Source organism: Coregonus clupeaformis, unplaced genomic scaffold (assembly GCF_020615455.1).
Source record: "Coregonus clupeaformis isolate EN_2021a unplaced genomic scaffold, ASM2061545v1 scaf0235, whole genome shotgun sequence".
NCBI lineage: Eukaryota > Metazoa > Chordata > Actinopteri > Salmoniformes > Salmonidae > Coregonus > Coregonus clupeaformis.
Window position 1 is genome coordinate 216,513 of NW_025533690.1, and position 14,242 is coordinate 230,754.

The following is a 14,242-nucleotide window of genomic DNA, read 5'->3' on the forward strand; positions in this document are numbered from 1 at the left end:
GATACTCTCTCTGTTCCTCTCTCTCACTCTCTGATACTCTCTCTCTCTCTGATACTCTCTATCTATCTCTGATACTCTCTCTCTCTGTGTTCCTCTCTCTCTCTCTCTCTGATACTCTCTCTCTCTGTTCTCTCTCTCTCTCTCTCTCTCTCTGATACTCTCTCTCTCTGTTCCTCTCTCTCTCTCTGATACTCTCTCTGTTCCTCTCTCTATTCCTCTCTCTCTCTCTGATACTCTCTCTCTCTCTGATACTCTCTCTCTCTGTGTTCCTCTCTCTCTTTCTGATACTCTCTCGCTCTCTGTTCCTCTCTCTCTCTCTGATACTCTCTCTGTTCCTCTCTCTCTCTCTATTCATCTCTCTCTCTCTGATAGTCTCTCTCTCTCTGTTCCTCTCTCGCTCTCTGATACTCTCTCTCTGTGTTCCTCTCTCTCTGATACTCTCTCTCTCTGTTCCTCTCTCTCTCGGATCCTCTCTCTCTCGCTGATACTCTCTCTCTTGCTGTTCCTCTCTCTCTCTCTCTGATACGCTCTCTCTCTCTGTTTCTCTCTCTCTCTCTCTCTCTGATACTCTCTCTCTCGCTGTTTCTCTCTCTCTCTCTCTGATACTCTCTCTATTGCTTCAACACACTTTTTCAATGTTCATCTTCCTCTCTCGCTCTCTCTCTTCTGACTTTCACTCTCTTCTCTCTCGTTCCCTCTCTCTTCCTCCTCCCTCTTTTACCCCCCCTCTCTTTTTGTCCTCTCTCCCTCTCTCTGTGTTTCTCTTCATTTCCCTTTCTCCCTCTCTCATGCTCTGTACCTCTCTTTCTTTCTCTCTCTTATTTGCCTCAACACGTCTATCACTCTCTCTGTTTCTCTCTCCTTCTCACTCTTGCTCTCCTCTCCTCTTCTCGGTATGGTGAGGCTGACTCTGGGTGCTCTGGCAGTGTTTGTAGCTGTGTGTGGAGTGTCCAGCTTTGCGTTGCTGGGGGTGGCTATAGGGACAGACTACTGGTACCTCATAGATGTCTCTCAGAGGGAAAACAACTCCAACCTCTCTCTCAGCTCACACTCAGGACTATGGAGAACCTGTAACTGTAAGTCACCATGTTTGATTTACCTTTATTTCAGCAGGGAGTAACCTTGTTTCAACACCATTCATTCTGCTGTTCTTCAACCCTGGTCATGTGCAGGTGTTTTGTTCTGGCATGTTTTATTTATTTATTTAACCTTTATTTTAGCAGGGAGTCAGATATTGGTCCTCTGTGGCTTAGTGTGACCCTCTGTAGCTCAGTTGGTAGATCATGGTACTACCAGGGTCCTGGCTGTAAGTTGCTTTGGATAAGCTCCAGCTAAAGTGTCAGCTAAATGGAAGATATTCTATTATCAGATATTCTATTGAGACCCAGGTCTCTTTTACAAATAAAACCCTTTACTCTGCTGTTCTGTTCTTCAGTCCTGGTCCTGTGCAGGTGTTTTGTTCCAGCCCAACACTAAACACAGCCGATTAAACTTATTAACTTATCATAACGACCTTGATTACATGGAACAGGTGTATTAGTACTGGGCTGGAACAACAACGGGCACACCCTGACAGTCCCCAGGACCACGGTGGGGGAACGCTGCTTTACCGCAGCGTGGGTTTAGGAGCCAGTGTGTTTGACGGCAGGTCTGTTTTCTGCTGTAGCCAATCTCTTTGTTGTAACGATGTCATAACAGACATGACACTGACAAATTAGGCCAAAGTAGAAATTGACTACAGTGGAAAACCCAGGCTGGGATTGCTGTATGTTTAGAAACTGACTGACATCCTGGCTAGGACTGCTGTGGTGTTTAGAAACAGACTGACATCCAGGCTAGGACTGCTGTGGTGTTTAGAAACAGACTGACATCCAGGCTAGGACTGCTGTGGTGTTTAGAAACAGACTGACATCCAGGCTAGGACTGGGGAGGAAATATGAGAAGATAGGGGTGAAAATATATGTGAGAGATGAGGGGGTAGGAGATGACGGGGTAGGAGGTGAGGGAGGAGGAGATGAGGGGGAGTAGATGAGGGGGTAGGAGATGAGGGAGGAGGAGATGAGGGGGTAGGAGCTGAGGGAGGAGGAGATGAGGGGGTAGGAGATGAGGGAGGAGGAGATGAGGGGGAGGAAAGGTGTGATAAGAGGATTGAGAGGGGAGGAAATATGTGATTGGAGAGTTGAGGAAGAAGAGATGAGGGGGAGGAGATGGGAGAGTTGAGGGGGAGGATATGAGGGGGGAGGAGATGGGAGAGCTGAGGAGGAGGGGATGAGGGGGAGGGGATGCGAGAGTTGAGGGGGAGGAGATGAGGGGAGGAGATGGGAGAGTTGAGGGGGAGGTGATGAGGGGGGAGGAGATGGGAGAGTTGAGGGGGAGGAGATGAGGTGGGAGGAGATGAGGGGGAGGAGATGGGAGAGTTGAGGGGGAGGTGATGAAGGGGGAGAAGATGGGAGAGTTGAGGGGGAGGAGATGAGGGGGGAGGAGATGGGAGAGTTGAGGGAGAAGAGATGAGGGGGGAGGAGATGGGAGAGTTGAGGGAGAAGAGATGAGGGGGAGGAGATGGGAAGAGTTGAGGGGGAGGAGATGAGGGGGGAGGAGATGGGAGAGTTGAGGGAGAAGAGATGAGGGGGGAGGAGATGGGAGAGTTGAGGGGGAGGAGATGAGGTGGGAGGAGATGAGGGGGGAGGAGATGGGAGAGTTGAGGGGGAGGAGATGAGGGGGGAGGAGATGGGAGAGTTGAGGGGGAGGAGATGAGGGGGGAGGAGATGGGGAGAGAAGATATTATAAGATGTGATTGGTTGATCCATGTGTTCTGTCTTCTCTCCCAGCCCAGAAGCTCTGTCAGCCATTCGTCAACCCATTTGAAGGCGGACAAAACCTCACAAATTCTTACAGACAACTTTTAAGTAAGAACAATTACAGGAACTAAAATACTTATCATCATCTTCTTCATCATCTTCTTCATCATTACCATTGTCATCAAAAATGATTACCACATTTTAATGTTTATATGGTACAGTGCATTTGGAAAGCCTTATTCTAAAATGTATTAAATAAAAAATTTTCCTCATCAATCTACACATCCCCATAATGACAAAGCGAAAACAGGTTTTTAGAATTTTTTGCAAATGTATTAAAAATTATAAACAGAAATACCTTATTTACGTTAGTATTCAGACCGTTTGCTGTGAGACTCGAAATTGAGCTTCGGTGCATCGTGTTTCCATTGATCATCCTTGAGATGTTTCTACGACTTGATTGGAGTCCACCTGTGGTAAATTCAATTGATTGGACAGGATTTGGAAAGGCACACACCTGTCTATATAAGGTCCCACAGTTGACAGTGCATGTCAGAGCAAAAACCAAGCCATGAGGTTGAAGGAATTGTCCGTAAAGCTCCGAGACAGGATTGTGTCGAGGCACAGATCTGGGGAAGGGTACCAAAAAATGTCTGCATCATTGAAGGTCCCCAAGAACAGTGGCTTCCATCATTCTTAAATGGAAGAAGTTTGGAACCACCAAGACTCTTCCTAGAGTTGGCTGCCCGGCCAAACTGAGCAATCGGGGGAGAAGGGCCTTGGTCAGGGAGGTGACCAAGAACCCGATGGTCACTCTGACAGAGCTCCAGAGTTCCGCTGTGGAGATGGGAGAACCTTCCAGAAGGACAACCATCGCTACAGCACTCCACCAATCAGGCCTTTATGGTGGAGTGGCCAGACGGAAGCCACTCCTCAGTAAAAGGCACATGACAGCCTGCTTGGAGTTTGCCAAAAGGCACCTAAAGGACTCTCAGACCATGAGAAACAAGATTCTCTGGTCTGATGAAACCAAGATTGAACTCTTTGGCCTGAATGCCAAGCGTCACGTCTAGAGGAAACCAGGCTCTGCTCATCACCTGACCAATACCATCCCTACGGTGAAGCATGGTGGTGGCAGCTGTGGGGATGTTTTTCAGAGGCAGGGACTGGGAGACTAGTCAGGATTGAGGGAAAGATGAACAGAGCAAAGTACAGCGAGATCCTTGATGAAAACCTGCTCCAGAGCGCTCAGGACCTCAGACTGGAGCGAAGGTTCACCTTCCAACAGGACAACGACCCTAAGCACACAGCCAAGACAACGCAGGAGTGGCTTCGGGACAAGTCTCTGAATGTCCTTGAGTGGACCAGCCAGAGTCCGGACTTGAACCTGGTCGAACATCTCTGGAGAGACCTGAAAGTAACTGTGCAGCAGACGCTCCCCATCCAACCTGACAGCGCTTGAGAGGATCTGCAGAGAAGAATGGGAGAAACTCCACAAATACAGGTGTGCCAAGCTTGTAGCGTCATACCCAAGAAGACTTGAGGCTGGAATCGCTGCCAAAGGTGCTTCAACAAAGTACTGAGTAAAGGTTCTGAATACTTATGTAAATATGATATTTCAGTATTTTTTATTTATAAAAAATTGCTAACATTTCTAAAAACCTGTTTTTTTGTTGTATATAGCAGCTTAAATGTATATTATATTGCTCATTATTTTTCAGTGCTTCTGCATAGCAGGAGGGGTTGTTGGAGATATTGATTGTTGTTTAGCATCATTAATCAGGCTCCTGCAGAGGTGTGCTTGGTATAGGCTGCTATTGATTAAAAAAAAACAACATTTTAGTCCTTTAGCAGACGCTCTTTTCCAGAGCAACTTACTGTTAGTGCATTCATCGTAAGATAGCTAAAATGTGTCAAAGCAATTCACTTTTGGTCCTAAATACAAAGTGTTATTTGGGGCAAATCCAATACAACACATTACTGACCCACTCTCCATATTTTCAAGCATAGTGGTGGTTGCATCATGTTATGGGTACAGTGGGGAAAAAAAGTATTTAGTCAGCCACAAATTGTGCAAGTTCTCCCACTTAAAAAGATGAGAGAGGCCTGTAATTTCCATCAAAGGTACACGTCAACTATGACAGACAAATTGAGAAGAAAAAAAATCCAGAAAATCACATTGTAGGATTTTTAATGAATTTATTTGCAAATTATGGTGGAAAATAAGTATTTGGTCAACAACAAAAGTTTCTCAATACTTTGTTATATACCCTTTGTTGGCAATGACACAGGTCAAACATTTTCTGTAAGTCTTCACAAGGTTTTCACACACTGTTGCTGGTATTTTGGCCCATTCCTCCATGCAGATCTCCTCTAGAGCAGTGATGTTTTGGGGCTGTCGCTGGGCAACACAGACTTTCAACTCCCTCCAAAGATTTTCTATGGGGTTGAGATCTGGAGACTGGTTAGGCCACTCCAGGACCTTGAAATACTTCTTACGAAGCCACTCCTTCGTTGCCCGGGCGGTGTGTTTGGGATCATTGTCATGCTGAAAGACCCAGCCACGTTTCATCTTCAATGCCCTTGCTGATGGAAGGAGGTTTTCACTCAAAATCTCACGATACATGGCCCCATTCATTCTTCCCTTTACACGGATCAGTCGTCCTGGTCCCTTTGCAGAAAAACAGCCCCAAAGCATGATGTTTCCACCCCCATGCTTCACAGTAGGTATGGTGTTCTTTGGATGCAACTCAGCATTCTTTGTCCTCCAAACACGACGAGTTGAGATTTTACCAAAAAGTTCTATTTTGGTTTCATCTGACCATATGACATTCTCCCAATCCTCTTCTGGATCATCCAAATGCACTCTAGCAAACTTCAGACGGGCCTGGACATGTACTGGCTTAAGCAGGGCGACACGTCTGGCACTGCAGGATTTGAGTCCCTGGCGGCGTAGTGTGTTACTGATGTTAGGCTTTGTTACTTTGGTCCCAGCTCTCTGCAGGTCATTCACTAGGTCCCCCCGTGTGGTTCTGGGATTTTTGCTCACCGTTCTTGTGATCATTTTGACCCCACGGGGTGAGATCTTGCGTGGAGCCCCAGATCGAGGGAGATTATCAATGTCTTGTATGTCTTCCATTTCCTAATAATTGCTCCCACAGTTGATTTATTCAAACCAAGCTGCTTACCTATTGCAGATTCAGTCTTCCCAGCCTGGTGCAGGTCTACAATTTTGTTTCTGGTGTCCTTTGACAGCTCTTTGGTCTTGGCCATAGTGGAGTTTGGAGTGTGACTGTTTGAGGTTGTGGACAGGTGTCTTTTATACTGATAACAAGTTCAAACAGGTGCCATTAATACAGGTAACGAGTGGAGGACAGAGGAGCCTCTTAAAGAAGAAGTTACAGGTCTGTGAGAGCCAGAAATCTTGCTTGTTTGTAGGTGACCAAATACTTATTTTCCACCATAATTTGCAAATAAATTCATTAAAAATCCTACAATGTGATTTTCTGGAGAAAAAAAATCTCAATTTGTCTGTCATAGTTGACGTGTACCTATGATGAAAATTACAGGCCTCTCTCATCTTTTTAAATGGGAGAACTTGCACAATTGGTGGCTGACTAAATACTTTTTTTCCCCACTGTATGCTTGTAATCGTTAAGCACAGGGGAGTTTTTCAGGGTAAAAAAAGAAACGAAATAGAGCTAAGCACAGGCAAAATCCTAGAGGAAAACCTGGTTCAGTCTGCTTTCCACCGGACAGTGTGAGAGGAATTGACCTTTCAGCATGAAAATACCCTAAAACACAAGGCCAAATCTACACTGGAGTTGCTTACAAAGAAGAAAGCGAATGTTCCTGAGTGGCCGAGTTACAGTTTTGACTTAAATCTACTTGAAAAGCTATGGCAAGGCCTGAAAATGGTTGTCTAGCAATGATCAACAATCAATTTGACAGAGCTTGAAGAATTTTGAAAAGAATAATGGGAAAATGTTGCACAATCCAGGTGTGGAAAGCTCTTAGAGACTTACCCAGAAAGACTCACAGCTGTAATCGCTGCCAAAGGTGCTTCTACAAAGTATTGACTCAAGGGTGTGAATACTTATGTAAATTAGATATTTCTGTATTTCATTTTCAATACATTTGCAAATACTTTTAAAAACATGTTCTGACTTTTTCATTATGGGGTATTATGTGTAGATGGGTGAGAAAATATATCTATTTAATCCAAAGTCAGCGCTAGTAAGGGGGAAAAAAGTCAAGTGCGAGTGTTAGATAATCTCAAACTGAACACTTGGCCCCTAAACCCTTTATCGAGTGGCCACTTGTTGTTGTGTTCGATAGTGATCACTTGAGTCTGCACTTGTGACCTGTATGCTCTCGTTGGCTGGCCCTCACTACATATTCGTCGCCAAACCCACTGGCTCCAGGTCATCTATAAATCACTTCTAGGCAAATCCCCGCCTTATCTTAGCTCATTGGTCACCGTAGCAACACCCACCGTAGTACATTTACATTTTAGTCATTTAGCAGACGCTCTTATCCAGAGCGACTTACAGTTAGTGAGTGCATACGTGATTTTTTGTATTTTTTTTCATACTGGCCCCCCGTGGGAATCGAACCCACAACCCTGGCGTTGCAAACGCCATGCTCTACCAACTGAGCTACTTCCCTGCCGGCCATTCCCTCCCCTACCCTGGACGACGCTGGGCCAATTGTGCGCCGCCCCATGGGTCTCCCGGTCGCGGCCGGCTACGACAGAGCCTGGATTCGAACCAGGATCTCTAGTGGCACAGCTAGCACTGCGATGCAGTGCCTTAGACCACTGCGCCCATCTGTAATTAGCCCATCCAACTACCTCATCCCCATATTGTTATTTACATTGTTATTTATTTTGCTCATTTGCACCCCAGTATCTCTATTTGCACATCATCTTCTGCACATCTATCACTCCAGTGTTAATACTAAATTATAATTGTAATTATTTTGCACTATGGCCTATTTATTGCCTTACCTCCATAACTTACTACATTTGCACACACTGTATATAGATTTTCTATTGTGTTATTGACTGTACGTTTTGTTTACCCCATATGTAACTCTGTGTTGTTGTTGTTTTTATCACACTGCTTTGCTTTATCTTGGCCAGGTCGCAGTTGTAAATGAGAACTTGTTCTCGACTAGCTTACCTGGTTAAATAAAGGTGAAAAAATACAAAAAAATGTTTTAGTGTTTTGGCCAAAAGAAGCATTGAGACAATGCACACTCGACGTCCCAACTGCCACTTATATCAACATTCAAAATCCATTCTTGTAGCATGACTAACTTGCTATGAAACCTGGATACCTGGGACATGCAGCAGACACAGTGTCACGATCGTCTGAAGAAGCGGACCAATACGCAGCGCGTGGAGTGAACATGATGACTTTATTTAATAAAGCAACCACAAAAAACAACAAATGACGATAGTGAAGTCCTCTGTAACACTGACAGAAACATGGAACAAAAACCCACAATACCCACGAGAAAACACACAGTATAAATATGGCTCCCAATCAGAGATATCGAGCCGACAGCTGTCACTCGTTACCTCCGATTGGGAGTCACCTGAATAATCACGAACAATCACCACACATAGAAATGAAACAACCAGAATACCCAACATAGAAATACACCCAAACAAGGGAAAATGAACAACCCTGGCTCAATAATAAAGTCCATGGAGCCAGAGTGTCACAGTACCCCCCTAAAGGTGCGCACTCCGGGCGCACCAGCATACAGTCTAGGGGAGGGTCTGGGTGGGCGTCTGTCCATGGTGGCGGTTCTGGTCCAGGTCGTGGTCCCCACCCCACCTTAGTCACTATCCGCTTCCGTAGCCCCCTCCACATGACCACCCCCCAACTAAACCCACCTGGATTAAGGGGCGGCACCGGACTAAGGGGCAGCACCGGACTTAGAGGCAGCACCGGACTAAGGGGGCAGCACCGGACTAAGGGGCAGCACCCGGGCTAAGGGGCAGCACCGGGCTAGGGGCAGCACCGGGCTAAGGGGCAGCACCGGGCTAAGGGGCGCACCGGACTAAGGGGCAGCACCGGGCTAAGGGACAGTACCTGACTAGCTGGCGGATCCTGGCTGGCTGGCTCAGGCGGATCCTGGCTGGACGGCTCTGGCGGATCCTGGCTGGCGGAAGGCTCTGGCTGATCCTGTCTGGCGGAAGGCTCTGGCTGATCCTGTCTGGCAGAAGGCTCTGGCTGATCCTGTCTGGCAGAAGGCTCTGGCTGATCCTGTCTGGCGGAAGGCTCTGGCTGATCCTGTCTGGCGGAAGGCTCTGGCTGATCCTGTCTGGCGGAAGGCTCTGGCTGATCCTGTCTGGCGGAAGGCTCTGGCTGATCCTGTCTGGCGGAAGGCTCTGGCTGATCCTGTCTGGCGGAAGGCTCTGGCTGATCCCGTCTGGCGGAGAGCTCTAAGCGGCTCCGGTCTGGCGGACGGCTCTGAAGGCTCATGGCAGACGGGGCGGCTTCGCAGGCTCAGTACAGACGGGCAGTTCAGACGGCGTTGGGCAGACGGACAGTTCAGACGGCGTTGGGCAGACGGGCAGTTCAGACGGGCGTTGGGCAGACGGACAGTTCAGGCGCCGTTGGGCAGACGGGCAGTTCAGGCGCCGTTGGGCAGACGGGCAGTTCAGACGGCGTTGGGCAGACGGACAGTTCAGGCCCCGTTGGGCAGACGGCAGACTCTGGCCGTCTGAGGCGCACCGTAGGCCTGGTGCGTGGTGCCGGAACTGGAGTTACCGGGCCGAGGACACGCATCTCAGGGCTAGTGCGGGGAGAAGCAACAGGGCATGCTGGACCCTGGGGACGCACCGTAGGCCTGATGCGTGGTGCCGGAACTGGAGGTACCGGCCTGAGGACACGCATCTCAGGGCTAGTGCGGAAAACAGCAACAGGGCATGCTTGGCCCTGGGGGACGCACCGTAGGCCTGATGCGTGGTGCCGGAACTGGAGGTACCGGGCTGAGGACACGCATCTCAGGGCTAGTGCGGGGAAGCAGCAACAGGGCATGCTTGGCCCTGGGGACGCACCGTAGGCCTGATGCGTGGTGCCGGAACTGGAGGTACCAGGCTGGCGAAGCGCACCGTATCCCTGGTGCGTGGAGTAGGAACAGGCCGGGCTGGGCTGGCGACGCGCACCGTATCCCTGGTGCGAGTGGCCGGAACAGGCCGGGCCGGGCTGTGGCGCACCGTATCCCTGGTGCGTGGAGTAGGAACAGGCCGGGCTGAGCTGGCGGCGCGCACCGTATCCCTGGTGCGAGTGGCCGGGAACAGGCCGGGCCGGGCTGGCGAGCGCACCGTATCCCTGGTGCGTGGGTAGGAACAGGCCGGGCTGAGCTGGCGACGCGCACCGTATCCCTGGTGCGAGTGGCCGGAACAGGCCGGGCCGGGCTGGCGAAGCGCACCGTATCCCTGGTGCGAGTGGCGGAACAGGCCGGGCTGGGCTGGCGACGCGCACCGTAGGCCCTGTGTGAGGCTCAGGAACAGGCCGGGCTGGGCTGGCGACGCGCACCGTACACTTAGTGCGAGGGGCCGGAACAGGCCGTACCGTACTGGGGACACACACTACTGGCTGTACCTCGGGATTAGGAACCGGGCCGGACCGGACTGGATACACACCTCAGTCTCTCACGCCGTGCCTCTACATCACCTTTCCCTACTTTGGCCAGTGACCCCCTTAACCTGGTAGCCTCCTGAATCCGTCCCTTCTCTGCCTCCGTCAGCCCCCTTAACCTGGTAGCCTTCTGAATCTGCCTTGTGGCAGCCTCCTGCTGCTCAGTCGCCCAAGCCATGTGCCCCCCAAAACTTTTTTGGGGTTGCCTCGTCCTTCCAACGATGATGGCCCTGCTGACGCCGTTGCTCCTCTCTCGCCAGGGCCTTGATCTTCCCCCAAGGTCCCTTGCCCCCGAGGCATGTCCTCCCCAGGACCACGATTTGCCCACCTGGGCCATCGCCAGCCTCTCGAGCTCCTTACCAGGCGCTTCCTCCCATGTCCAGCTGTCTTGCTCCTGGACACGCTGCTGGTCCTTCTATGGTGGGTTTTTCTGTCACGATCGTCTGAAGAAGCGGACCAATACGCAGCGCGTGGAGTGAACATGATGACTTTATTTAATAAAGCAACCACAAAAAACAACAAATGACGATAGTGAAGTCCTCTGTAACACTGACAGAAACATGGAACAAAAAACCCACAATACCCACGAGATAAACACACAGTATAAATATGGCTCCCAATCAGAGATAACGAGCCGACAGCTGTCACTCGTTACCTCCGATTGGGAGTCACCTGAATAATCACGAACAATCACCACACATAGAAATGAAACAACCAGAATACCCAACATAGAAATACACCCAAACAAGGAAAATGAACAACCCTGGCTCAATAATAAAGTCCATGGAGCCAGAGTGTCACACACAGATGCATACTCCAATAGAGAATGAGAAAGTTGTAAAAACTAAACAACATATCTCTACTCCTGCACAAAATATGTGCAAGTATATTGGTCGCCAGTGATTTCATCAACTGGTTTAGCTTGTTGTAGCCTGCCTGCTGCTAGCTAGCTTCACTGACAAACACAGGGATGGAATGTTAGCTAGCTAGCTGAGGATGTTGGGCACTGCACTGATAAACAGCATGTCTCTTGTTACTTATTTAGGATAGTTTGACAGCTTGCTGTTGTAGACATGTTCCCAGCAGTCGGTCCGTACTTCAGCTTGTTTCCAAAGCACCAATCGCTACGTTGTAACGTTGGGTCAGCTAAACTCTCAGCTGATCAGCAGACTGGATACTGTACTGACTCGGGGCAGAGCAGGCTGTTTGCTGCTTCATTGTGATAAAATAATGTTACTACAATAGCTAGCTAACTAGCTAGCTTGCGTATGGAAGGAGCATTTCATTTAGTGTTACAGTAGCTGGTTGGTTAGCTTCTCTTTCGTTTCATATGAAGTGACTGGCTGAGGCTTAGCTAGCAAGCTAATAATGGACAGTTTTTGTGTACATGATCAAACTTCAGAAATACATGAAACTCCTTACCAAGATGTAAAATCAAGCGACTAAGACATCCTCGAAATTAAACTTCAAAAGTATGTGGACCCCCGCTTCAAATTAGTGGATTCGGCTATTACAGCCACACCCGTTGTTGACAGGTGTATAAAATCGAGCACACAGCCATGCAATCTCCATAGACAAACATTGTCAGTAGAATGGCCTTAATGAAGAGCTCAGTAACTTTCAACATGGTACCGTCATAGGATGCCACCTTTCCAACAAGTCAGTTGGTCAAATGTCTGCCCTGCTAGAGCTGCCTCGGTCAACTGTAAGTGCTGTTATTGTGAAGTGGAAACGTCTAGAAGCAACAACAGCTCAGCCGCGAAGTGGTAGGCCACACAAGCTCATAGAACGGGCCGCAAAGGTCGTCTGTCCTCAGTTGCAACACTCACTACCGAGTTCCAAAGCAACGTCAGCACTAGAACTATTCGTCGGGAGCTTCATGAAATGGGTTTCCATGGCCGAGCAGCCGCACACATGCCTAAGATCACCATGCGCAATGCCAAGCGTCGGCTGCAGTGGTGTAAAGCTCGTCGCCGTTGGACTCTGGAGCAGTGGAAACGCGTTCTCTGCTGGGATGAATCACGCTTCACCATATTGCAGTCTGAGGAACGAATCTGGGTTTGGCGGATGCCTCCCAGAATGCATAGTGCCAACTGTAAAGTTTGGTGGAGTAGGAATAATTGTCTGGGGCTGTTTTTCATGGTTCGGCTAGGCCCCTTAGTTCCAGTGAAGGGAAATCGTAACGCTACAGCATACAATGACATTCTAGACAGTTCTGTGCTTCCAACTTTGTGGCAACAGTTTGGGGAAGGCCCTTTTCTGTTTCAGCATGACAATGCCCCTGTGTACAAAGAGAGGTCCATACAGAAATGGTTTGTCGAGATCGGTGTGGAAGAACTTGACTGACTTGCACAGTGCCCTGACCTCAACCCCATCATACACCTTGGGGATGAATTGGAATGGCGACTGCGAGCCATGCCTAATCGCCCAACAACAGTTTCTGACCTCACTAATGCGCTTGTGGCTGAATGGAAGCAAGTCCCTGCAGCAATGTTCCATCATCTAGTGGAAAGCCTTCCCAGAAGAGTGGAGGTTGTTATAGCAGCAAAGGGGGGACCAACTCCATATTAATGCCCATGATTTTGGAATGAGACGTTCGACAAGCAGCTGTCCACATACTCTTGGTCATGTAGTGCATCTTGATTTATTATGATTATATTTGAGGGTGGCGTAGTAGTGACTGTTGTTGCTAGGTAACATGATAAGATTCATGGGAAGATGTTCTGCCAATTGGATGCCCACTCGATAAAGAGACTTCCGAACGGCGCAGTGGAGCACTCAATGACTCGACAACTAGCGTTTGAGATTGACTCGATTGACTCGTGAGTTCAATATACTGGCTTAACAAAACACCACTCTGTAGAGTCCAATATACTGGCTTAGCAAACCTGTCTTAAAAAATATTGATGAAGGAAACTCTCTCTCGCACATGTTTACACCAATCCAACGCTTTTTAACTTGAGTAGTACGTAAGAATAATCAAATTAGCTACCTAGACAATTCTTTCCCCATTTTAGCTAGTCTTGGAAACCCAGACCCTAGGCAACAGCAGTTACTAGGGTCTGGGAGTAATGACGCACTCTCTTAGTAACTTCGAAAAGGGGAAAAAAATGTTTGTTGTTGATTTCACGTTGAATTCACGTTAGTTGACAACTCAACCAAAACTAGACGTTGAACTGACGTCTGTGCCCGGTGGGTGTCCACGTCACCTGAGTCATGGTTCTCCAAGGTTTCTTCCTTCTAAGGGGCTATGCCTGTCTGCTTAGTGTAAAGGACTGTGACAAATGGTGTTGAGAAATGGATATGTCCATCATTGATACAATAGAATTGAAGAGGGGGTTTCAAACCTCTCCCCGGGGACCCCCAGTTATTCCATGTAGTATATCCCAGAGCATATCTGATTCAACTAGTTCAACTAGAGAGATAGTCCATCACACCTGAATCCACTAGTTCAAATAGAGAGATAGTCCATCACACCTGATTCAACTAGTTCAACTAGAGAGATAGTCCATCACACCTGATTCAACTAGTTCAACTAGAGAGATAGTCCATCACACCTGAATCCACTAGTTCAAATAGAGATAGTCCATCACACCTGATTCAACTAGTTCAACTAGAGAGATAGTCCATCACACCTGATTCAACTAGTTCAACTAGAGAGATAGTCCATCACACCTGAATCCACTAGTTCAAATAGAGATAGTCCATCACACCTGATTCAACTAGTTCAACTAGAGAGATAGTCCTTCACACCTGATTCAACTAGTTCAACTAGAGAGATAGTCC

General features: G+C 48.3%; 1 protein-coding gene across 1 annotated transcript in view; it reads left to right on the forward strand.

Annotated features, from left to right (window-relative positions):
• The first annotated feature begins 842 nt into the window (after window positions 1–842).
• LOC121551600 (transmembrane protein 114) overlaps window positions 843–14,242 on the forward strand; it is a 52,940-nt gene continuing 39,540 nt past the window's right edge. Inside the window, exons 1-2 of the mRNA XM_041864306.1 lie at window positions 843–1,076; window positions 2,829–2,906. Of these exons, the coding sequence (XP_041720240.1) occupies window positions 896–1,076; window positions 2,829–2,906 (259 nt within the window). The 5' untranslated portion in view covers window positions 843–895. The remainder of the gene's footprint in view (window positions 1,077–2,828; window positions 2,907–14,242) is intronic.